Source organism: Myxine glutinosa, chromosome 7 (genome assembly GCF_964187855.1).
Source record: "Myxine glutinosa chromosome 7, kmMyxGlut1.1, whole genome shotgun sequence".
In the NCBI taxonomy this organism is placed as follows: domain Eukaryota; kingdom Metazoa; phylum Chordata; class Myxini; order Myxiniformes; family Myxinidae; genus Myxine; species Myxine glutinosa.
The window spans coordinates 118,982,870-119,010,195 of NC_136267.1; the positions used below are offsets into that span (position 1 = coordinate 118,982,870).

Sequence of the window (27,326 nt, forward strand, 5' to 3'; positions counted from 1 at the left end):
CTCAGTGAAAGGTCAAAGGTGACGGAGCACGATGTTGGCTTCTTGTCGGTTGTTACATCGTGCGGCGTTTTGCAGGTTTCCATTCACAGCTCGGACAGTTTATGTTAAAGAAGATTTGCACGAGTCCATGTTTTGCACCGAATCGAGTAAGGAACTTGAATCTGGGAATAAATTGATGATCTAATCTCTTGCATGATTTACTGTACTGTATCTCAAAGTTATAAAGATGTCTCTGCTAATACTAATAGTGCTAACGAGTAACGTTACTATGTTCGTGGCTGCCAGGGCTCGCATCTGAGAATGTCTCGCCTGGGTTCGAATCCCGACACAGCTATAAACTGTCGTCCCGGTGTTTCGCATTCCGGACAATACATCCATGTGTGCGTTGTTTCCCAAAGATGTTAAACTCGGTTTCCCGTCGTCCAGACTTGGCCGGTGCATGTTAAGTTAATGAACCCACCGTGTTTTTCGAGAAGAGTCGGCGAATTATCACCGGCACCATGAACGAACGACTGTCGCCTGCACTCTTTAGTCGAACTTCAAGCCTGGCAAGCCAGTTCGTGAAAGCCTTGGGGCAAAAACGTTCCACAGCCAACCCAACAATACGGTGGGAATAATTGGGGCCGTTAGTGTTGTAGTTGTAGTAGTGGTACTGGTAGTGCTTTTTTTGGAAAGGCCCTAGACTTTAGAGGATTGCGTTCAGAAAATTTCAGACAGAGGAGGAGGAGTCATTGTAGTAGTAGTGGTAGTAGGAGTAGTCGTAGTGGTGGTAGTATTAGTAGTACTAGGTGTAGTAGTAGTGGTAGGATGAGGAGTAAGAGTTGGAGGTGGAGTAGTAGTAGTGGTGGTAGGAGGAGGAGGAGTAGTTGTAGTAGTGGTAGGAGTAGTAGTAGTGGTAGAAGTAGTAGTAGGAGGAGGAGTAGTAGTGGTAGGAGTCGTAGTAGTAGTAAGAGGAGTAGTAGTAGTAGTAAGAGGAGGAGTGGTAGGAGTAGTAGTAGTAGTGGTAGGAGTCGTAGGAGTAGTAGTAGTAGTAGTAAGAGGAGGAGTAGTAGTAGTAGTAAGAGGAGGAGTAGTAGTAGTGGTAGGAGTAGTAAGAAGTGGAGGAGGAGTCGTAGTAGTAGTGCTCTTTCAAATTGCCTTTTTGAGAGAAACCTTTATCACATATCCAGCATTTGTAAGGTCGCTCTCCTGTATGGATCCTCATATGTAATTTCAAGTAGTAGTAGTCGTAGTCGACATTATCACATCAAAGTATGTTTTTAATCATTTTAAAACTAATCAAGGCAATACTTTTGGTACTTGGTCACCACGGCTAGAAATTGTTTAAATATATATGTATATATTTCTTACAACTTAATGAGAAATGTTTTGTTGGATGAAACGGATAAATATTTCAATATGACATGTGAGGGTGGACATGTGAGGGTTGAAGAGTGGACTTTGCCATCATCTCTTGTGTGCAAGAGACGAGATGGAAGGGAAGTGGTGTGAGAATGGTGAAAGGTAGGCAGGGACAGAAATATAAGTTTGTGTGGCAAGGGTGCCCGGAGGGCGTGAATGGTGTTGGTGTCCTGTTTTCTGAGGAGTTTGTAGACAGTGTGGTGAGTGTGACTAGAGTGAGTGATAGGTTGATGATGGTGAAAATGATGATTGGAAAGCTCTTGGTGAACGTCATCTCGGGATATGCTCCGCAGGTTGGTCGGAGCGATGAAGAGAAGGACAAGTTATGGTGTGCGATAGAGAAGCTGATGGAAAACGTGAAAGATGAGGAAGTTGTTGTGGTAGGAGACTGAAATGGACATGTGGGAAGGAATATGGACGGTTTTGAGGGAGTTCATGGGGGTTACGGATATGGTGTGATAAATGGAGAAGGTGAAAGGATTTTGGAGTTTGCTGATGGAGCTGGTTTGTTGATTTGTAATACTCAGTTCCAGAAAGAGGATAATAAGCTTGTTACATACACGTCAGGTGGGTCGACGACAACCGTTGACGACCTGATGGTGCGTAGGCGAGATAGGGGGCACCTCCGGGACACAAAGGTGATCCCGGGGGAGGAGGCTGTTTCACAGCACCACTTGGTTGTCTGCGACATAAGGGTGAAAGGTGCGAGGAGAGCTCGGCGGGTGAAGTACCAACCGAGAAAGAAGGTGTGGAGGTTGAAAGAGGTGACAGTAAGAGGCATTAAAAGAGAGGCTGAGTAGGGTAGAGGATGATGTGATTGAGCTTGAAAGTGGTTGGATGTCAATGAAAGATTGTCTGTTGGGAGCCGTTGGTGAGGTATGTGGATGGACAAAAGGACCACCGAGGGACTCAGAAACATGGTGGTGGGATGATGAAGTTGGAAAGAGGATTGACGAGAAGAGGAAGAAGTTCAAGGAGTGGCAGAAGGCGAAGGGTACAAGAGCAGAAAAAGCAGAGCATGAAAGTTAAAAGGCAGCCAAGAAGGCTGCAAAGAAAGAGGTAGCAAAGGTGCAGGAGGCATGTAGGAAAATGTTCGGAGAACGCTTGGATTCGGAAGAGGGTCAGAGAGCGGTATTCAGGATTGCAAAGCAGATAGCGAAAGAGAGGTGTGGTGTCATGGGGGTGAGTTGCTTGAAGGATGAAGTGGGACTTCCGTTTCCGGTCTTGCTGGCGAGGGTTCGTTTATTCGCAGCTCTACACGCTCTCCATCGAAATCGAAGTTAAGTAATTGTTCCCATTTGTATTTTCGTTATAACTGTATTTATTTTATGGTGTATGTACGTATATTGTCCCGACGAAGATTTTCGGTGCAAATCTTTCATACCTGTATTGAAAATCGTGTTAATTCGTGTCGTGTCTTGAGGCCTTGTACAGTGAACACTGTACAACCTTGAGGCTTTGTTTTTCTCTCAGCGGTCCGTCGTTTGTGAAACCAATAACTTTCGTTCTCTGTTTTCGCAGTCTTTTCACCCCATAGCCTACTTCCTTATGTAAATCTCAACTCAAAAAAACAAAAAAAATAAGACATTACCTTCTCTGTGCTCATTCGTTTATTCATTCTTATTCGTTCGTTCGTTCTTCGACCACGTGTTTCTCCCCCATTTCCCCAGATAGATTGTCATAGTTCAACTCGTTATTTTATTGTCCATGCGTTATTGTTTGATTATAGTTAGTTTTGGTTTGAATTTCCTGTAACTCGTAATTAATTAATCGTGTTCTGCTCCTCGTGTGTGGCCTTGTAGTTGTACCCCCGTCGGTGTTTTGTTAACTTAAGCGTGTTTTGCTTGGCTCTTAGTTTTTTCCCTTCTACCCCGAACATAATACTCTGTCTAACGTTCTAAATCCGCACCGCCCCCCCCCCCCAAAACAAACAAACAAAAAAACAAAAAACATTTATTTTCCTTTCTCCACGTGTACTGTTGTCTCATCCTGTATTTTCTGTCCAGGTGTGCTGTTCGCCCCGCCCCCATTATCTCCTTGCCATCCACCGTTTGCCCTGTTCACGTGACTCGTGGTGGTCCCTCTCGGCTCTCCCCCTGTTGGTATTTTGTGCATAGAAGATTGTTCACAGTTCTGTTTAAATATTATTTAAATATGTTTAACCTTTCCCCTTCTGTGTTTATTTCAGTGGTATATTACAACACGCTGTTTTTCTTCCGATTTAAAAGGCTTTTCTCAATTTCCTCTCCAACGCATTCCACTTCAAAAAAAAGAAATTCAATATCTTATACGTCTCCCTCACTACATGGTCTAAATTCACATTCATTCCATCCCTCCTCCATCGTTCTGAATCTGATTGCTAACTTGAAAATCACAACAAACCCAATTTGTTATCAATGTTCGTCTTTCATTAATCATCCACTTTCTAAACTCCCCTCTTGCCCCTCCCATCCAAATCCCCCCCCTTGCACCTCCCATCCAAATCCCCCCCCTTGCACCTACACTCCTAAACTCCCCCCTTGCCCCTCCCCTCCAAATCCCCCCCCTTGCCCCTACACTCCTAAACTCCCCCCTTGTCCCTCCACTTCTAAACTTCTCCCTTGCGCCTTCCCTCCAAAACTCCCCTCTTGCGCCTCCCCTCCTAAACTCCCCCCTCACTCCTCCCCTTCAAAACTCCCCCCTAACCCCTCCCATTCAATTCTCCCCCCATACCATTCCTCTCCAATTCTCCCTCCTCCCCCCTCCTCCTCCAAGCTGCCTCCTCCCCACTTCGTCTCCCTTCTATCTCATACCTCCACCCCCCCAAACCTTCTACTTTCCTCTGCCCCCCCTCAAACAACCCCTCACTGTGCCTCATCCCTTCACCATCAAACCTTTCATCCTCCTCATCCTTCCCTTTCTTGGAACTCTTCTGCAATATCTGACACACTATCAACTGCTCTCCCTACCTCCCCCTCTCATCCTTCATCTTACCCTACTCCTCCCCTCCCCTGTCCTGTACCTGATGCTCCCCCTCTCTCTTCATTAACGGTATGGACCTCAAACATCTGGGGCCTTCGCTCAAACCTGACTGATCTCTCCATACAGGTTGCTTCTGACAATCCAGACTTGATCTGCTTAACAGAGACTTTCCTCCCTCAAGATGTCTCTGATTCCTTAATATCTCTTCCTGGTTACTCCCTCCTCCGGTATGATAGACCTGAGCCTCGGCCTGGTGGTGGGGTGGCTATCTTTATCAAAAACTCTCTTCCTCACTCTCCTTGCACTGCCCTCTTTCCTCCTCACCCCCAGGAGTACCTCTGGCTACGGCTCCCTCTCCGCTCCCACCTTTTGTTCATATGTGTTCTGTACCGTCCCCCAAACAGTGATGATGGGACAGTGATGGGACAAATCGTTGTGGACCCAGATGGAATTAAAGGAAGATGGAAAAGATATATGGAAATGCTGTTGAATACAGAGAATGAATGGGATGGCAACATAGAGAGTAACCCAGTTTTAGGACCGGCAGAGAAGATAACTGAGAAGGAAGTTGAGGAAGCGATAAAAGCAATGAAGAGTAGAAAAGCGAGAGGGCCGACGGGGTTGTGGGAGATATGTTGAAGGCAGCAGGAAGTTGGGGTGTGAAGAGAATGACAGAGATCTGTAATCTGGTGGTGAAAGAAGGCTGCATTCCAGTGGATTGGGAACTGAGTACCCTCGTCCCTCTATACAAGGGGAAAGGTGACCCTCTGGAGTGTGGCTCGTACCGAGCGATTAAAGTTATTGGAGCATGGAATGAAGGTATTGGAAAGGGTGTTGGAGAGGAGGATAAGGAAGAAGGTGAAGATCGACGAAATGCAGTTTGGATTTATGTCAGGAAGAGGAACGACAGACGCGCTCTTTATTGTGAGGCAGTTGCAGGAGAAGTACATGGAGAAGAGGAAGAAGTTGTTTCTTGGGTTTGTTGATTTGGAGAAAGCATTCGATAGGGTTCCACGCGACGTATTGACATGGGCATTGAGGACGTTAGGAGTGGAGGAATGGTTGATCAGAGTAATGATGGCAATGTACAAAAGAGCGCACACAGCTGTAAGGACGAAGGACGGGAACAATGGTGAGTTTGAGGTGAAGGTGGGAGTGCATCAGGGTCGGTACTAAGCCTACTACTATTTGTAGCTGTGATGGAGGTGCTGGCTCAGAACGTAAAGGAGGGTTTACCGTGGGAGTTGTTGTATGCAGATGATCTGGTGTTGATTGTGGAAAGTATGGATGGACTGAAGGAAAAGATGAGCAAGTGGAAGGAATGTATGGAGACAAAAGGTCTGAAGGTGAATATCGGAAAGACGAAGGTGATGGCAAGTGGTAAAGCATGTGGTGAGGTGGAAAGAACTGGGAAGTGGCCTGGGAACTGGGAACCTGGGACCTGGGAACCTGGGAACTGGGAAGTAAAGCATGTGGTGAGGTGGAAAGAACTGGGAAGTGGCCATGTGCTGTGTGCAGGAAGGGTGTCGGAGTGAACTCCATTCAATGTACAATGTGCGCTGACATGTACAATGTACAATTCAATGTCAATGTACAATGTTCAGACAAATGATGAATTGCGAAAGATGATGGGAATATTGCCTGTGATTGATGCTGTGAAGAGGAACAGGTTGAGATGGTTTGGTCATGTATTGAGGAAGGATGAAAGTGACTGGTTGAGAAGAGTGATGGAAGTTAATGTAGAAGGAAGTAGAGGACGGGGAAGACCGAGAAAGACTTGGCTAAAGATGGTGGAAGAAGAAATGCGGGCAAGGGGGTTAACAAGGAGAGATGCAGAAAATAGGGCAAAATGGAGAAGATTGTCATGGGGACCGCAAGGCTAACCCCCGCTCTAGCAGGGAACATGGCCTTAAAATGCATGTTGTTGTGTTGTTGTACAATGTGCGCTGAGTGGGTTCATCAAAAATGTAGTGGTCTAGAGGGTCATTAACCAGTGTGGCAGCTACATTCAAATGTAAGGTGTGCACAGAGGGAGCTGCAGATGGAGGAAATGTTGAGTTGGATCTTGGAGACTGCGTGAAGCTGGAAGGTGTGAAAACGTTTTGCTACCTCGGAGACATGCTGAATGGAGAAGGTGGATCAGACTTGGCAACGGTTGCTAGAGTGAGATGTGCATGGAAGAAGTTTCGGGAACTGAATGGCGTGCTGATGAGGAGGGGAGTGTCGTTGAAGCTGAAGGGAAAGGTGTATGCTGCAATGCTGCAAGTGTGAGAAGTGTTATGATTTATGGGAGCGAGACATGGGTAATGAACGTAGAGCAGCAACGAAGGGTGGAAATGCGAATGGTTCGGTGGATGTGCGGAGTATCGTTGAGAGAGAGAGGAAGACAAATGATGAATTGCGAAAGATGATGGGAATAGAGCCTGTGATTGATGCTGTGAAGAGGAACAGGTTGAGATGGTTTGGTCATATGTTGAGGAAGGATGAAAGTGACTGGTTGAGAAGAGTGATTGAAATGAATGTAGAAGGAAGTAGAGGACGGGGAAGACCGAGAAAGACTTGGCTAAAGATGGTGGAAGAAGAAATGCGGGCATGGGGGTTAACAAGGAGAGGTGCAGAAAATAGGGCAAAATGGAGAAGATTGTCATGGGGACCGCAAGGCTAACCCCCGCTCTAGCAGGGAAAATGGCCTTAAAATGCATGTTGTTGTTGTTGTTGTTGTTGTTGTTTTTTTTTTTGTATGTGAGGGTCATGAACTAGATAGATGTCCTATTAAATTGTAATTCTCCCACATTTTGATGCGATTGCATTTAAACTTGAATCAGGAAATTTCTCAAGGTTTGTTTGTCGGCCATTGTGGTCAAAGTCAATATGTTGTAAAAAAAAATTTTTTGTCGAGAAGGTGGTTTTGTGTTGAAAATCATGGGATTTGTTTGCAACGTTCATTATAAGGATTTGTGTTTTGTATTTCCTGAGGTTCTTCTTTCGCGTGCAGCGTCGTGCTGTAGGGTAGCATCATTGGCAGAGGGCAAGGCCGTGCTGCTGGTGTGATTCCCTCTGCTGGTTAGCGCAGGAATTTGTAATTTGTTCATGATGCCGGCAATAGTTCACCTACCCTTCGCAAAGGACACCATGCGATCTTTAACGTCCACCAACTAATTCTGGCAAATGGGACACCAGTTTGCTGTCCATCTGAGGTCTGGCATACACATTGATGAATCGCCCTACCTATGAAGCACCGAGATGACAGCTTATAGTTGGGTCAAGATTCAAATCCAGACTAGACAGCTTTGAGGTGGGTGTACGTCTGGGCCATCCGGCCAGCCCATTTCCTTCGTTATGTGTGTACGTATTGTCTGTATTTTCACTTGTAAAGGGTGTTTGAAGATCGCTGTAAAGGATAACCGAGCAATAATTGGTCAAATTCAAGGCTGCACGTGGGAAACCGCTGCCCCTTTTTTCCAACTGCTGCCTGCTGTTCTAATTTACCGATGGCGGGAAGAGGAGACCCTCCCACTCGAAGTATTGACAACTAATTTCATAAAATAATTGCTGACAACAAAGCTGTCTGTCTGTCTGTCCATCCGTCACGCTATCTCCTCAACGGTTGTGCATAAATTCACCAAACTTGGTAGTTATGATCACCACATGGCAAGAAGGTGCAAGAGCAGTGTCATTTTTGGCTCCGCCCCCTGAGGTCTTGGGGCGGTTTTAAAAGGACAAATACCAAAAAATTCAAGTACAGGTACATTCTAAAACGTTTTTAATGAAACTTTTGTATATGCCATTAACACTGGGAGACGTATGAAATATTTAATGATTTTTTGGATTTAACCCCCGGAATTAACATGCCTCAGTGGGGGGTGGGGACTTAGGGTCGCAGAGGTCAAAACAGATGATTTTTTAACTCAGATTTTGATATTGGGTCATTACTGGTGGAACGTTTTGTCATCTTTTAACTTTGCTTTCGGTGAGACGAGTGGGGATATGCGATGACATGCCATCGACTTCGCTCTAGTGTAAGACAAAGACACTTGTTGTATGCGGTGTCTCATAACATCCAGTCATTACTGAACTATCTAACTCATTGACATTTATTTATCCAGGACCAGCAGTGTCATTTGATGATCCCGAAGTGCAGAAGGTACTGATGAAGATGACGACACTGAATGTTGAGCATGTCTTCCGCCCTGTTAAACAGGCTCTTCTCCCACCAACTTACAAGCTCATGACAGAGAAGCAGCTGCAACAGGTAATGAAGGCAGGGTGTTGAAACGACACTGCAGAATCTCGATGTTGGCATATTCCGCGTATTCGCGGTTCATAAAATATGACCTGCTTCTACATTCATGGCCCTGTGCTTTGCGTATTCGCGGTTTTTCGCGGGAGCAAAACCACCCCCCACCAGCCATGCACATGACACAGTTCCAAAACCATCTACCACCAGCCGTGCTCATAACACAATTATAAAGCAATCTTCCATGAGCCACACATAAACCATTTCCCACCAGCTGCGTGTGTAAACAGAAGAGGAAGATGCGGTATTCTGTATTGTCTTTCGAAGATAGACGTTGAGTTTAAATTGCATGATTTTAAATGTCCTGGCATCACAGTCCTTGTGTTAGAATTTTATTTTAGATCCAAAATAAAAGTTCATTTTTACTTGCGTACCATGAACCAGCCTTGCTGATTGGCCATACCCTCAGTGTAAATCCTGTGCCCGTTTGGAGACCACGCAAGATCGAAGCAAAACAAAGGGTTCGTTTTCAATAAAGTCACATGGCACTCGCAGCGAAAGTGAACTAACATTTTGGAAAGGTTTACAGGATTTTTATTTGTAAGCAATTTTAATGAAACTGATGATGTGCATTCGTGTTCGTAATTTGATCAATTTCCCTTGTGGATCACAAACCGCCGCGAACCTATCTAGTGTAGCAGCATAGCAAACCTGTTGTGCATTTTGTGATACAAGCACCAAATTTGGTACACTAGTAGACTATCATATTATGAAAAGATCTGGATATTGGGCCATCTCAGATTCAGAGATTTGATTTTTGCAAGATTTCGATTCGATTGGGATCGAAGAGAACACCTTCTTCGTCTTCTGTACAGTGAAGTTGCCAGCCCTGAATTATCTGGCTACATCTGGGTGCTTCATTGGGAGTGCAACCGTGTCCCTCAGGTGAACAGGGACCCACCTGGCATAGTGTGTGTGGTCTAAGGCATGGAACCATGGGACCAGTTCCGTCAGGGCATCAAGGTACGTCGTGAATGAAGCCTGCCGCAGAGAACGCACGTAGACCAGTACCAACATCTCTAGTTCCAGCACAGTTGCCCAGTACTGAAAGTTGGGAATGTCTTCTCCTCTCTGGTGACACCAGTCTTCGAACTCAGGCAGGTCTTCTGCATCATCAGCATATGTCATACAGTGGCGTTCATACGCACGGTGTTGCAGGATGTGCAGTGCCGTTGCAGTGATTTGATGAGCTCTTCTTGTGCGGGTGACGTGGGCAGCTCGTAGGAAGGAGTCGGCCGTCCCTGGCGTTGCAATCTCAGCTTGCAAAATCTGCAAATCTTGCAAAAATCAAATCTCTGAATCTGAGATGGCCCAATATCCAGATCTTTTCATAATATGATAGTCTACTAGTGTGCCAAATTTGGTGCTTGTATCACAAAATGCACAATTCTTTTGAATATTTGGGCTAAGCCGCCCCACTAATCCCCCTTTTCCCCATTGAAACATTGCCCCGACGTCATCGCAGATTCGACATTCGAGGTATTTTCCAGAAACGTATCCTCTGCGGGGGGTTTTTTTTTTTTTTTTGATACAGAATCGAGGCTTGTGAAAAAGCTAACATTTATCACACACAAAAAAAAATCAGACACACAAAGTATATAATAAGGGGAGCGGTAGACAAGATGGAGAGAGAAGGGGAAGCACACAAACACAACATTTGAGAGTAGGGACTTCGGGAGATCTGTGGGAGGGAGAGGGCTTGGGGGGACGAGGTGTGAGAAGGGTGGGGGGGGGGGGGGGGGGGAGAAGTATAAAACACAAGGACAATGCAAGGACTTCCATGAAAGAAGTTGGTATTTCAAAAAAATGTATCTGGGGTGAAATTAGCGGGGGTAGAAGAGATCAAGGTTTTGGATGGGGGAAGATAAGAGATGGTGGTGAACAGCTGTTTCAAATGAATGTTTTTAAATAAACCATATATATACTCCATGGGGTTCTGCAGTACTTTATATATACACATATTATTTGTGCATTATGCCTATTCTGGAATTATTTCATTCAGGCTCGTGAGAATGCTATTGAGAAAGCCAAGATGCGATTGACTCCTCCACCTGTGCTTCCAGAGAGGCAGCCTATTGATGAAGTCTTATCTCATGACAAATGCCTTGCTGGTTTGGAAGCATCAAAGTACATCTTCACCGACATATCGTCAAAAATGTCTCACCGGGTACGCATTACCATTGTAAAATATACCGAAGGATCACTCGGTACGTTAGATGAATGCTTTTGTGTGCTGAGAACGTGGATTTTATGTTTATGAATGCCGCCTCCCCCCAGGAGCGTTTCATTTTGGTGCGTGAAGTGGACGGCACACTGAGGAAGGCAACTTGGGAAGAACGTGATCGAATGATGCAAAGCTATTTTCCACGAGAGGGACGCCAGATTAAACCGCCACCATTGTTTAAAGATGAACATTTACACGCAAGTTTAAATTATGTTATGATTGCTTGATTTTGATGAAATGGAAAGTATTTGAGTTGGCCATGTGTAAAATTTTGGCATAACGAGTCATTTACTGGTTGCAGGAAATATTTTCCCAGGAGAACCACGAGCACGTCCTCGATCTCTGCCAAACACAGTTTGAACCGGACTCGCCTGATTACATTCGGGTAATTATTTCTGTCAAATAATGCTTCGTCTACAATACAAATCGCCCTTGCATTCTCTGTTTTAGAAGAATTTATATACCGTTGTTGTGTTTATCACAGTTTTTGAAATCATCATCAGTCTTCTTACAGGAAGTAAAAATTTCTTTAGATTTTTGTCTAAGCATTTATAATGCAATCTGCAATATAATCGGTAATTTCAAACAGTAACCCCGCTTCCTGATAGGAAGGAAGTGTTTGCATCACACTCTGCTAATCTCAGTGATTAGATACTGGTCTGATAAATGGAGCATGTCTCACCCTGTTGCTGTGGAAGTATTGTCAAACAAACCTACTTATCCATTTCCATGGTCATCTGCTGGAAGAGATCCATTCTCTTAAAATTATAGGTTTCACCATCAGACATGACCTCTCTTAAGATGACCCAAGCAAAGTTGGCCTCTAAAGCCATCCACAGACTGGACATCCTCCTTCATTCCAAGGCATTATTTTATAAATCAAACTGCTCACAGCCTTACTTGGACTTTTGTTGCACATCTATTTTCAATGGGGGTATTGCTCTCTCTTCTGGAATGATGCTCCACCATAACATCTGCTGCTTCTGAATTCTATGGAATCTAAAGCTATCACCATTATTGGCACCTCCCACGATGAGGCCGAAGCACAGGGCATGTTTCTCTCGCATCACAGATGGGTCAGTGGGCTTTTTTTTTTTTTTACTGCCTCTTCTTTTGTCTAGTTCCCTCTGCTTTCAGCCCTCAGACCCTCCCCAGTTCCTGAGGATGCACACATTCTTCCCATTTACCCTTAAAATCCCAATGTAACATGTGGTTAAATTCCCAAAATCTAGGATTACTGCACACCTGAATTATTTTATCCTTATTTTCTCTCATTTGGAGAACGGCCTTTCTGAGGCTATTCAATCCCATTCTTCCCTCCAGTGCTTCAATCTAGCAGTGAACCGCCATCTCATGTCATCCCCCTGTCCCTACCCTTGATCTTTTTCTTCCCCCATTAGCCCTACCTAATGCAACACTCTTATTTGCAGGTTCATATGTTTCTTCCCTTCTTTTGCTGTTCGTTTATTCCCTTGCTTGTTATGTCCAAATGTGACCCCACTGCCATACTTTCCGTTCATCATCTTTTTACCCTCTTTGTCACCTTTCTCTTCCATGAGCCTTGATCTTTTATTTTACAAGTCTTCCATTCCACATGCTCAATCACATTCATTTTGGATTAAATTTTATTTAATCTCAAGTCTAAGACAATCTCAAGTCTGAGGGGTGCACTTTTTCCATGGGTGTAGGTAGTCCTGTCGGAGTGTGCCGGAGCATCGCTCTGGCACCTCAGTCCATCCGAGGTGGAGCTCAGCTCCACACCAATTCAAAACAAACAAATAGTTTTATCCAGATAATTTTATATCCAGATTTAAGGAATTATCTTATGTTTACAAAAAATATTTACACCCTGGAAGACATGAAGGCATGTAAAAGTTTGGATGCCGACAAACAGGTGATGTGTGGGTGGATCACTGGATCAGTGATGTGGCTGTTCTTGTGAAGAATGGTCATAACGTTGTATGGGCAAGGGTAGGCTATAATACATCAATGACACAGACTCATGTTGGCAGAGCAGATAAGCATGATGTTATATATATATATATATATATATATATATATATATATAAATATATATATATATATATATAAAATATGTATATATGTACGATTTATCTAATTTGGTCATCTCCAAGAAAGATCCCAACTCATGTGAAAGTCAACGAAATAACTAATGCCAGCAGACGGGACACCCAGTCCAATGCCCATCCTCAGGATGGCACACACATTGATGAATCACCCTGTCTGTGATACACCACCAGGATGGCAGTTTATAGCTCGGTCGGGATTCAGTCAAGCAAAACAACTGAGGCGAGTGTGCATACTTCTAGACCATCCTGCCAGCCCTGGAATTTCTTTTATACGACCTTAAAAATCATTATTTTATTTAAATTTTAATTATATACTGAACACTGCATGGGTTAAGGTGTTCTATGGGGTAAGGTGGTACCAAATATATATATATATATATATATAAATTTAAATCATTATTTCGTGAAATACATAGTTTTGTCGAAAAACGGTGGTTGGAGACTAACTGATCTGACTTTTTCTTAAAAGGTGATTCTTAATTGTGAGATGAAATCGGTGTGAGTGTTAAGCCTTTGTTTATCATGGTAAAATGTGCGTATTTTATTTCTCACTCATTTTGGGACTCAAATGGTTAGCGTCGTGTTAAAACTTGAAGTGACGGTCGATATGGCGATGACGTCACAGCCGCCATTTTTGCAAGACTCCGGTATCTCGTAATTTGGCACTACTCCGCTGACTTTGCCATCCTGATTCCATCTCCCTTTCTGCTCTCGACTTGATTATAGTGTTGTAAAAAACATATTACACTTTGGTGTGAAGCCTTTATGAGATGGTGGATTAGTAAACTGCAGTTGACCAATCAAGCAAGGTGAAAGTAACAAGTGTATGCCTTTTTTAAAAGAGGATTCAAGCCATAATTGGGACTATTTTAGAGTTAGAACTTTGGAAGTATTGTTGCAATGGTCTCAACTGAGGTCCGTGAAGTTGTCCCGAGTCATGTTTGAGTCCAACTTCACTCGGCATGCACATCTAAGACCGATTAATCACACGCACTTGCCTGTTTAGACACAGGTGTAAGGTTTGATGAATACAGAGTTTGTTCGAAGGATATGTGCTGCATGATACTGCACAAAATATTGTGCATAGTATGTTTATGATCACCTTCCAGGTGCATAAGCGTTGTTATGAGGACCTTGCTGACCGAGGAAGTTATGACCTTCTCAAGTCCACAAGATACTTCCCTGGGTTTGTATGGCATCTGGTCCAGACAAAGCGGTTTGAAGGACTGCTGTTTGAATTTCTGCAAGATCAAGCGTAAGGCCCTCCCATGCTGTTTTTTTTTATTTGTACATGGTCGAGGCTCGTGGAAGAGCTGGAGAATAATGGAGTGAAACAACTTGGAAAGGGAGAAAGATGAACAGCAGAACTGGAGCAACGCCCTCTGCTGGTTAGGGCAGGAATTGGAATTTGTTTAGGGTGCCGGCAAAAATTCGCCGACTCTTCGCAAAGGACACCATGGGATCCTTACAATCCACCAACGGATTCTGGCAGATGGGGAGTCGGTTTAACATCAATCCTAGAGATGGCACACACTTTGATGGATCACTGGGCTCACAGTTTATACAGTCGTGGCTGAAAATATTGGCACCCTTGCACTTTTTTCAAAGAATGCACCATTTCTTCCAAAAATTGTTGAAATTAACAACTCTTTTGGTATCCACATATGTATTTCTTTGGTTTGCAGTGGAACAAAACAAAAAAAGCTGAAAAAAGTACGAAATCTTAGCTTATTCCACACAGAGATCCTAAAATGGCCCGGAAAATATTATTGGCACCTTTTAGAAGTTGTTAGAAATAATTAGATTTCAAGCAGGTGATTCTCCTTTACTTTGGAATTGAACTCACCTGTGGTGAGTTGCAGGTGCCTGCAATATAAAAATCACTCATTCAACCAGTTTAAATCAAGAAAAGGAGTCATTCTGCTGTTTTGTCACTGTGTGTATCGCAATGAGCATGGAGAAAAGAAAGAAAACCAGAGAATTGTCTCAGGAGGTTAGACCCAAGATTGTAGCCAAGCATGGACAATGTCAAGGCTACAAGTCCATCTCCAGAGACTTTGATGTTCCTGTGTGCACCATACACTATGTTATCAGGAAGTTTAAGGCCTATGGGACTGTAGGCAATATCCCTGGACGTGGCCGCAAGAGAAAACTTGATCGAAGATTGTAGCGAAGGATTGGTCAAATGGTGGAGAAAGCACCTTGATCAACTGCCAAACAGATTCAAGCTGACCTTCTGACACAAGGTACGACAGTTTCAATTCGCACCATCTGTCACCAAATCAATGATAGGGGGTTATATGGTAGGACCCCACTGCTGAGAGAGAGACGTAAGAAATCCCAACTGGAGTTTGCCAGAACACACCTGAACAAGCCAAAATCCTTCTGAGAGAATATCCTGTGGGCAGATGAGACCAAATTAGAGCTTTTTGGTAAAGCACATCATCTCTATGTTCACAGAAAACAAAATGAAGCCTTCAAAGAAAAGAACTCCTTCCCTACTGTCAAACATGGAGGAGGTTCAGTGAAGTTTTGGGGTTGCTCTGCTGCCTCTGGCACTGGGTGCCTTGAATGTGTACATGGCATCATGAAACCAGGAGATTACCAAGGCATTTTGGAGCGCAATGTTCAACCCAGTGTCAGAAAGCTGGGTCTCCATCGATGGTCATGGGTCTTACAGCAGGACAATGAACGCAAACACACTTCAAAAAGCACCCAGGAGTGGTTCAAGACTAAACGCTGGACTGTTCTGAAGTGGCCAACAATGAGTCCAGATATAAATCCCATTGAAAACCTGTGAGGAGATCTGAAAACAGCAGTTGGGAGAAGGTGCCCTTCAAATCTGGGAGAACTGGAACAGTTTGCACATGAATAGTGGGACAAACTGCCAGTAGAGAGGTGTAGGAAGCTCATTCATGGCTATAGGAAGTGCTTGACTGCAGTTATTTTGCCAAAGTCTGTGCTACCAAATATTAAGTCCAGAGTGTCAATAATTTTGTCAATGCCATTTCTTTTTATGTTCTGATTTAAAAGGATATATTACGTTCTGAATCAAAAACAAAGGTTCTGTAATATTAACAGTGAAATAAAGAATTGTGGAGACCAAATACTTTTGTAAAGTTCAACTTTTTTTTTCGAGGAAATTGTGAGTTATTTGAAAAAAAGTGCATGGGTGCCAATCCTTTTGGCCAGGAATGTATCTGGGTCGGGGTTCAAACCCAGGCTGGACAGCTCAGAGGTGAGTGTGCGTACCTCGAGGCCATCGTGTCAGCCCTGTCTTTGACTTAGTTGTTGTCAGAGGCCTGAAGCCTGATCTCCATTTATGTTGTTGGAGACAGCTAGGTATTTTCTGATATGATAAAAGTGTTCATGTTCACTATCGTAATGCATTGCCCTCAGTATATATAAAGACATTCTTTCGACCCGACAGATCAGCATCAGTATAGACGTTCTTATTGAATCTTTTAAAAGTACAGGGGAAGTTTCATTTGCAAAAGCAATAATTAAAAAAGGGTTTTGATGAACAACTTGACCTTGAAAGCATAGTCTCACATCTGCACTTTGTGATGTGATAGATATTCTCTTGATGCTATCTATGCATTAGTGATCATATTCACACTGGTTTTGATTTATCCTGCTATGGGAATAGGTGGTGGGGATGGGGGAGATTGTGTGAGGGTGGGGAGTCTGGGTTGGGAGGGATTGGGTGACCTCGTCACAAAGTAGGCGTACGTCATGGAGAGGTTGACCATTGGCTGTCGGCAGCAAATCACCCAGGAATCTTCCAACGCACAAAGATTTGTGAATGTGACGATAATTTAATGGCATTTGTCAATAATGTTGCACGATATCCTACATATCACCTTTTCTTTTTTTAATCTGTGGAATTTCAGGATTGAAGAAGCAGCCGATTTAGTTTGGTTATTCAATCGACTGCACCCAGAAAGTCGGTCATCGGTGGAGGCTTCTGGAAAGGACTTGTCCAAAGTGGAACTCCTTCAGGTGAAGCAACTTCAAAACTTAATCTTCGCTAATGATGTAATTAACATTTTATCTGTATATATACGTAACGTGTTAAATTTAGGATGTCATGGTTATTCTTAAAGTAATAAACTGTTTGAATCTGGAAACACTCGTGAGGTATGCCTTTGTGTGTATTTTGGGCTTTTTTGTATCGACAATATCGGCTCATGGAAGAGCGAGGTGACAGAGGGTAAAAAGGCAGTGTACTGACAGTACAACCACATTTTGTCAAGATAAGCAAAGGTCATGAATGGGGAAGAAGAGAGGAATGGGAGGAGAGTAAGCACAGTCAACGACAAGTAAAAGGGTTGTGTTAACTTTGGATATGCTGCTGCCTCTCTCTCACCAATATATGGAAGATCTCAATCTCAGGCAAGAGGGCAGGACTGTTTCTCTGGACACATCATGGACATTCGACAGTGTCTGGCACCTTACTATGCTTGCCAAGCTTTAGGCCAATGGAATAGAAGGCCGCTTTCATTCCTGGCTTGCTAACTTTCTCTACGCATGTTGTAAGCACATCACTTTCAACGGAATTCTCTTTTCTCCTCTCTTTTCAGGCTTTGATGCAGTTTTGCTCACTTGCCCCTGATATAAATAATGCATTGGTGTTAATTTCAGTAATATATAAAGGACATATGTGCTGATTTATTTCCTTTATATATTATTTTTCTTCCTCTGCTTTTCCTATTGTTATGCATTCCTGTTTATAAGATTCTAGTAAAAAGCCCATCAAAAATGGGTGGTTGGAGCAGTTTATTTGATGGTGTAGCCTCGTGAGCGTGCCAAAGTCTGAAGCTTTGGCTTAGTTTCAGGTGTGCGTGTATCTTCTTTATTTATTAGACATCCTACGGATGTAAATGAACACTCGTTTTACTCTGCGCGTGTTGCACGTGACGTGCAGCGAATTTCACTTACCCGAACCTTGTTTTTTTTTTGTTTTTTTTTAATGCTTCCGTACACCCTCCTTCAGGTTCGGTTTGCTGGCCACCGTCTACAATTCCAACTAGAACGGCACTCAGTAGAGAGCATACCTCCGCTTGGTGAACAGTTTACATTTTGTATCTCAGAGTAGACCAGAAAATCACAATACAGAATTTATATAATGCAGAAACATTCTTCGATTCTTCCTTATCACACACACAAACTGTCCAACAAGTTTCGTCCAAATCCGTCCATAACCTTTTGAGATATCCTGCTATGTATAGTTTTTGGTCCTATCTCCCAATGGTGAAGAATCACTGTAAAAAATTTAATAATTATCATATCCGAATTCATAATCAGATCTTCACAAAAATCGAATCGATTCTTCCTTGTCAGACGCCCAACCGGTCCACCAAGTTTCGTCCAAATCTATCCACAACTTTTTGAGATATCCTGCTATATATCGTTTTGGCCCGATCTCCCAATGGTGAAGAAAAACTTTAAAATTTCCAGTAGCCGGATCCGAATCCGGATCTTCACCAAAATCTAATAATCTCGTCCTTGTCACATACACTACCTCTCTGCTAATTTTCGTCCAAATCCATCCACAACTTTTTGAGATATCTTGTTCACAAACGGAGAAAGCAAACGGACAAACAAACAGACAAACAAATGAAAAATCGGTCAGAGACCGAGGACTTGCCGGAATGTACTTTTTTTTATCGGCCATTTTGGATCAAGTTTTTGGGTTTTTCCAAGATGGCGTCCAAACCACGTGACCGATGACGTCATCATTATTTGTTTTCTAAACTAATTTATTCCTAGATTATGCTGAAGAAATTTCATCTTGATCAGATGAAGTTTTGTACTTGTCGAATTATGACGTCATAATAGAAGCACTTTTGACATCATTAACATATTTTATTCCCCATGGAGAGTTATTTACAATGAGCCATATCTCAATTTTTTGGATTCAGCACTTTCGGAGATATGGAGGTGCAAAGTTTTTCGGTTTTTCCAAGATGGCGGCCGAACCACGTGACTGATGACGTCATCATCATTATTTTTTTCTTCACCAGTTTATGCCGACATGGCAGTCAAGAAATTGCATCTTGATTGGATGAAGTTTTGTACTTGTCGAATTATCGAATTAAGACGTTATAATGGAGGCCTTGGGCCGAGAGAGTTAAAAATTGGGCACAGTCTATTCCAGGGCAAGAGAAATATATGTGTAAAGTATGGCGAAGCTATGTGCAACGATGTAGACGTAGTACTGTGCACAAACAGACAGACAGACTAGAAATCGGTCAGAGACCGAGGACTTGCTGGAATGTACTTTTTTTCAGGGGTGTTGGTTAGAAGGGAATCGGATAATGTTTCACAGAGTTATTAGTAAAAAAACAAAACAATTTTTGACCTTTCAAGGTCACTCAAGGTCAAAGGTCATGGTGCCAAATGAAATGTCATATGTGACTTCCTATATGTCAGTAACAGTAAGTGTATGCATATCTCTTGTCCTTTTAGAGTTATAGTGGTTTGAAATATATTTTAAATGAAAACTCGACCCCGAATGAAACCCCGAATGAAAAACTCGAATGAAAACTCGACCCATGATTTCACGTTTTGGGTGACTTTGAGCTTGACCTTGGGTCTAGAGTTAAAAATTGGGCACAGTCTATTCCAGGGCAAGACAAATACGTGTGTAAAGTTTGGCGATTCTACATGCAACGGTGTAGATGTAGTGCTGCAAACAGACAGACAGACAGGCAGATAGACAAACCAACCGATCAACATACTTGCCGGAATCTTTTCCAGCAAGTAACAAATGAAAAATCGGTCAGCGACCGAGGACTTGCTGGAATTTACTTTTTTTTATTGGCCATTTTGGATCAAAATAATTATACATAAGGACATGGGTTGAATCCCTGCTTGAGAGAATGCCAACCAACTCCTCGCCATCATGGTCATCTCTCCAACTCACAATCCCACGAGATATGCGGAAAGGACGACCCAAAACCAATTATCTTCTTTTTGATTCATATTTAAATGTCATTAAAAGTAAATAATGACCTCTGCCAAAGTTCAAAGGACGTGATTTTAATCTCTACATGAGAGAATTCCACATAGCTATTTGGGCGGTGTATAAGCTAACAGATCGCCATCTCCATCGATCTTGCCAAGGCCGTAACACCTATCGGCTCAAAATCCTTTTAACTGTTGGCTTGGTAGTTTTTACAATAAAGGGAACGCATATCGGGAGTACATACGACATAGCGATTGTGAATGTGACAGCTCTGAGGTGTCTTTCGCTTCGCATCACAGTGACGGCGAGCACCAACATGGCGGCTGTAAGATTAAAATCTGGCTTCAAGCCCCCTCTCCACCCAAAATCTATTCCGGCGAATCTATTCCGGCAAGTAACAAACCAAGCAACCAACATACTTGCCAGAATCTATGTCGGCAAGTAACCAACCAACCAACATACTTGCCGGAATCTATTCAGGCAAGTAACCAACCAACATACTTTCCGGAATCTATGACGACAAGTAACAAACGGGTGATGTAAATACGGATGGTGAAGATGGCAATGTCTCTCAGTCCTTTCTGCTCTTTGCTAGTGAGTTTGAACTGACTTCTGAACATCCAAACCTTCAGGCTATAGATGACCTTTGTCCTGGTCAGAGGTAGGTGATTTTATGGAAGGCCAAAATGTTAAAAAAAAAAAGTCAAATTTTGAGATACTTGAATGTCAACAAATTTTCAGGATAAATTTGAAACCTTACTTCTACAGGGTACAATGCATACTGCACAGACCCCTCAAAACATATTTTCCTTCATAAAACATCAACAAGGCATGCAGGGTATTCATAACTCAACTTGAAATTCCTGTAAAAGTATGCGACAATCAGAAACTGTTTCAGTGTCCATGGTATTGTAAGACGTTAGTGTAAGACCATATTGGGAAACTTTGATGACCATGAGCTACCCATAAATATTATTAAATTCCATTTTTATTTCACCAGCAGTGTTTTTTTTAGGTATTGGAACAGTTCTGGAGGGTGAGAACATGACATTTCAAAAATATATATATATTGTGGACCACCCTAATGTATTTGAAATGTAGAGAAAGTGACTTCATGAGGACAAAGAAGCCTTTATATTACGGGAATGTAAAGTTAAAACGCACGCTTGTATATTCGATCGCAGGCGGTCAGTACTGAAATGGCATTTACGATTGTGTCCAAAATGCCCTCTTGCTGTAAGTTGCCTTGCTACACTTGTATTTCCTATCACATTTGATTGCAGAAATTAAATATCCTATCTTCCAGTTTTGGGTTGTGGTGTGGTATGGTGGGGGGGGGGGGGGGGGGGGGGTGGCTGTTGAATTATGCCAGGCATTCTAATGGGACAAACATTGACCAATGTTATGTACCCTAAGTATCTTATATCCTCCTGAGATGTAATCCAGTCTTAAAATTCATGCATTTCATGTTTAAAAACGGTCGCATGAAAAAAATATTGTGGACCATTCCAAATTGTATATACTAGGGCATGCCCGTACTATATATAAGCTAGGACGTGCCCGTACGTGGGTGCCCGTTCCTTGCAAAAAAAAAAAAAACTGCAAAAAAAAAAAAAACTGCAAAAAAAAAAAAAACTGCAAAAAAAAAAACAATGGTTTGGTCCATTCGCAACGACCACAGAACCCCCCCCCCCCCCTCTATTTACATGAATGGTTTGGTCCATTCGCAAAGCCAAAGCGAACGACCACAGAACCCCCCCCCTCTATTTACATGAATGGTTTGGTCCATTCGCAAAGCCAAAGCGAACGACCACAGAACCCCCCCCCCCCTCTATTTACATGAATGGTTTGGTCCATTCGCAACGGCAAAGCGAACGGCGAACGGCTAAATCGCCATAGCTCGGTAAGTACTTGTCCGATTAATTTCAAACCTTGAAAAGGCACATCCTCGGGTCCCCAGCAATATACCTGGCAAGTTTCAAGTATATCGGACCGGTAGTTGTCGAGAAACAGCGGTCACAGACAAACGTACAGACGTACAAACGTACAAACATACAGAGATTACTGGAATTATAGATAGATGCTAAGCAATGGAAGGTAACTGAGTAAGTGTATGCATATCTCTTGTCCTTTCAGAGTTATAGTGGTTTGAAATATATTTTCAATGAAAACTTGGCCCCCTGACCTTTGACCCCAAAAAATAATTAAAATTAAGCATCTTTGACCATTTTATGCCACATGTTATTTTTTGGGAATTGAATAATGAACATTTTGGTGTTGGTTAGAAGGGAATCTGATAGTTTGACAGTTATTCGTAAAAAAAACAATTTTTGACCTTGAGTTTGACCTTTCAAGGTCACTCAAGGTCAAAGGTCATGGTGCCAAATGAAATGTCGTATGTGACTTCCTATAGTCACGTGAAAAAGTAAGTGCACCCCACGTAAAGTTTTGACTTTTTCAACATATTTCAACATACAGCTATTTGATCTTCATTTCAACAATATTGATAGACAAAGGTGATATAATACAACAAATATCATGAAACATTTACATTTTGTCGTCCATTGTATAATTTAAATGAACATAAATGAAAATTGCACATTTTCATTGTTAATTAAAAGTTTGAAAAAATTGAAAATTAAAAGTAAGTGCACACTTGGCTCTAATAGGTGGTATTGCCCCCTTTGGCAGAAACAACCTCAAGTAGGCGTTTCTTATAACTGTCTACCAGTCTCTGACATCGACTGGGAGAAATTTTTGCCCACTCCTCCATGCAGAATTCTTTCAGCTGTGTGATGTTTGAGGGGTTTCTTGCATGCACAGCTCGTTTCAAATCCCCCCACAACATCTCGATGGGATTTAGATCCGGGCTTTGACTGGGCCATTCCAGAGCCCCCCATTTCTTTCTTTTCAGCCATTCCTTGGGGGATTTACTGGTATGTTTAGGGTCATTGTCATGTTGCAAGGTCCACCTTCGGTTGAGCTTCAACTTTCCGACAGATGGCCTCACATTATCCTCAAGCACCCTCTGGTACAATGAAGAATTCATAGTGGATTATATGATGGTGAGCTGCCCAGGCCCTGATGCAGCAAAGCTGCCCCAAACCATAATATTTCCACCACCATGCTTTACAGTTGGTATCAGGTTCTTGTGGCCAAATGCTGTCTTTGGTTTTCGCCTGACATGTCTTCTGGTACTGTGGCCAAATAGCTCTACCTTTGATTCATCTGTCCAGAGCACATTGTTCCAGAAGTGCTGGTCTTTGCCTAGGTGTTCATTGGCAAACTTTAGTCCTGCCCTGATGTTCTTTCTGGACAGCAAAGGTTTCCTCCTGGCACACCTCCCATGTAGATCAAATTTGTGCAGCCTCTTTCTAATGGTAGACTCGTGCACTTAGACATCAACAGTGGCAAGAGCTACCTGTAGGTCCCGTGATGACATTCTGGGGTTCGTAGAGACATTTCAGCATCTTGCGGTCTGCTCTCGGGCTGAACTTGCTGGGGCGGCCTGGCCTGAACAAGTTGGCAGTTGTTTGGAATCTTCTCCACTTGTAGATGATCTTCCGGACAGTCGAATGATTTTCAATTGTTTTTTGGAAATCTTTTTAAATCCCTTCCCAGACTCGTAGGCATCTATAAACGTCTTTCTGAAGGCCTCAGAGAGCTCTTTTGATCTAGGAATGGTGACGCCGCACACTTCAACAACAAAGAGCAAACCAAACTAAATGTCTGAGGTTTAAATAAGACAGGTTCCTCCAAGATCCTCTCTAACAATGTTCTAATCATTTGCACCTTAGTGGGGCAGCTTAGCCCAAATATTCAAAAGAATTGTGCATTTTGTGATACAAGCACCAAATTTGGCACAAATGTACATTAATATGTTGCGAACATTTTCAGATATTGGGCCACTTGAAATTCCGTAATCTTTTTTTTCAAATTTTTTCAAATTTCGTAATTTCAAATTTTTCGGGTGACACCGTCACAATTTCGGTCTTCGAGGCCGGCCGATAGGCAAAGTGTGACCGGAAGGGACGAGGTTCTCCTGACCACGTGGCCCTCGATCTGGGAAGCGAGAGGCGTTCCATTAGTGGACGCGCCCCTCACGCCCGACTTTCGGGCGGCCCCGGCAGGCCGTTTGTTTTGACGTTCCGTGACAGGCCCCGCACCTCCACCTCCGGGCCGACCGGAAGCTTGTGCTGAGTACATCATACCTGAACAACTCAGTGAGGCAGAACACAGCAGTGCACACCAGGGTGACCCCTTCAGTGCATAAACCAATTAACCTGTCCACTGCAGGGCATATAGAAATGAAGTTATTTTCTGCATATAATAATAATATAAGTTCAGTTCTATATAACAATTTCTGTTATCACCACTACCACTACAACTACCACTACTACAAGCTTTGTCTGGAATTTTGTGGACTAACAGACAAACAGACATACAGACAAGCTGGGATCAAAACATTACCTCCTTCCACCATTGAGTGTAGAGGTAAACATCATGGAAATTATATCATGCCCTAGATTTAATTCATGCTTACCCGTGTATTTGCTTCACTGGTTCACAAGGTCTTTTGCATACATGTAATTCAGACTCTCGTCTTCATTGCTGACCACACAATGTTCGCAACATATTAATGTACATTTGTGCCAAATTTGGTGCTTGTATCACAAAATGCACAATTCTTTTGAATATTTGGGCTAAGCCGCCCCACTATATCGGCCGGCCTCGAAGACCGAAATTGTGACGGTGTCACCCGAAAAATTTGAAATTACGAAATTTGAAAAAAATTGAAAAAAAAAATTACGGAATTTCAAGTGGCCCAATATCTGAAAATGTTCGCAACATATTAATGTACATTTGTGCCAAATTTGGTGCTTGTATCACAAAATGCAAAACAGGTTTGCTATGCTGCTACACTACCTGAGCTGGTGCACCTGATTCAAATTTTAGGTGTTTGAAGTAGTGATAAATGTAGGGGTGTACTTACTTTTTCCACATGCGAAATTTGCATTTATGTTTATTTAAATTATACAATGGACTACAAAATGTAAATATTTCATGATATTTGTTATATTATATCACCTTTATCTATCAATATTGTCGAAATGAAGATCAAATAGCTGTATGTTGAAATATGTTGAAAAAGTCAAAACTTTACATGGGGTGTACTTACTTTTTCACGTGAATGTATGTAAAAAAAAATTCTGTCGTTGTATTGTTATGACTTTTTTTAAATCTCACTGATGAAACCACTTAAATTTGTTGATGACATCATAAAACATAAATATATTGTTGCGAATATGGAATTTGGCCTCCATATCCGCTTGTAAATATTCCCCTATTTTCTCCAATACTCCCCAACTTTCCCCAATCCCCCATTCCCTAGTCCCATTGCATGTAAATAACAATCAGTAGAGCCGACCTTCCCCTTATTCCCCCATTAAATGTCGTGCCCAGGTCCACCGCACCACACGTAGACAACTTTCGGACATCTTCCTAGCTATTCTTATTCTATGTCAGTTAAGGCCTCGTCTCCATTAATTATGACTCTTCGTTGCACCAGAATGTGATTATATGGCATCAGTAGTGAGTTTAGGACCTTTCCCATACCTCCTCCCATCTTCTTCCCCAAACAACAACAATAACAACAACTACAACAACAATTACAACTACAACTACGACTACAACAACAGAGGGGCGGGGAGTGTGCGTCCTCACACCGGCTCGGTTACCCGCCATGACCATGCGCTCCACGGCGTTACCCCGAAGGGGCTGGCTGTCAGCTCCTCGTCAGGGGCGGAGCCAGTAACCCCCCCACGCACCCAATGAGAAGCAACGTGCCGATTCCATCTGGGGCGGAGCTAACGAGCCGAGGGCGTGTCACTCCCCGCCGGATATACGCGGCCCCGCGCCGAATGTGACGTCAGATGCGCCTCAGCTTGGAGAGAGAAGCCACCGCCACCCCCAGCGCGACGATACCTCCCCGCATCTTTGGACCGGACCGGACCGTACTGTACCCTGCCCCGAGCCCAGGAGGACCTGGAGCCATCGATACCCGCTTTCCTGTCATCAACCCCCGTGTGAGTCAGCCGTTGTCCCGTTTGTCTGTCGTCTGTCCGGGGTTAATATAAGAGTGTGTCTAAGTGCCTGTCTTTCTGTGATTATACCTCTAGCCCCTGTAATCTGACCTTTCCGTACGAATATAATCTCCTCCGGAGGTCTTGAGAATTGAAACATTGGTGTCGTATTGTGTTATTGTAATCCAGCCGGGTGTCTTCTTTTTCTTATTGAGCCAGCATCGCGCGACTAGTCAACGTTCGGGCACAATCGGGTAACTTGTGCAGACGTGGTCATACCATAAAACCGCTCGGTAAATAACATCCAAGCCACGTCTGTAACAATATAATACATGCACTCTTGACGTAGCGTGGGATGCTGATTAAAGGTGCCGATTGATTTGTGAGCATGAAGTGTACTTTGGTTTGTGTGAACGTGGCATTCGGTGTTGTTTTGCTCCTCCAAGCTTTTATATACATTTAAGATTCTTATCACTTGTGTTTTTGACTTTACATATTTATCTCTCTCACCTCCCCCTCTCTCCCACTCTTCATCCTCTTGCCCATTTTCCAACCAGAACTTTGCTGAAACAGATGCTCAAAATGGTGGTAAAATTGAGTTGGCTCTTCAAGCCTACGTAGTCATCCAGAAGGATTTTGCTGAAGCATAGTGTAGACATTGTTGGAATTATGCCCTGCTTGTCCTCGTGTACAGAAAGACGCAAAGATTAAAATCTTTTTTTTTTGTTGTTATGTTTTGTACGTGATTTTCCTGGGGGAGAACACTAATGTGAGAGTGTTACCAAGCTCACAAGTATTACATTTGATAATGGAATCAAAATGACTTGAATTACGCTAACCACAGTGGGATGCAAGAAGTTGACGTTTCGGGCATTGACCTTTCATCGGAGCTTTAAAAAGTGGTTACTATGTTCTGACATCGACACTAATGACATCGACAAGCATGACTATTTCTTCATTCTTCATTACATTTGAAACACTGCATCAGTGTTAGGAGCCGCATTAAGCAGGAAACTAACTTCAAATGAAAAAACTGCGACATACTATGTCTGATAGTTTGAGTTTTTCATTTTGTAATCTGACGTGAAAAGAATTCCAATGAAAGAGCAACTTTGTGAATTTTCTCGTAATTTTGAGGTGGCAGACTTGTTTTGCCTTGATACTGCTGCTCGAGGAGATGTGAATGCATTGCGCGGTAACCACTCATCCTGAGGAGCCGGTATTTTTCAATGAAACCAATTGTTCTATTTTTGTCAACACTTCAGAGGATACTGAAAATAAAGAAGAAACTAGAACAACA

At 42.9% G+C, this 27,326-nt stretch overlaps 1 protein-coding gene across 1 annotated transcript; it reads left to right on the top strand.

Moving 5' to 3' along the window:
* On the top strand, positions 1-27,326 carry MRPS22 (mitochondrial ribosomal protein S22). The gene is made up of 8 exons (XM_068122876.2): positions 1-146; positions 8,469-8,614; positions 10,662-10,826; positions 10,937-11,080; positions 11,185-11,268; positions 14,083-14,228; positions 16,867-16,975; positions 26,584-27,326. The coding sequence occupies exons 1-8, from the start codon at positions 32-34 to the stop codon at positions 26,674-26,676; spliced, it is 1,002 nt and encodes a 333-aa protein (XP_067978977.2). The 5' UTR covers positions 1-31; the 3' UTR covers positions 26,677-27,326.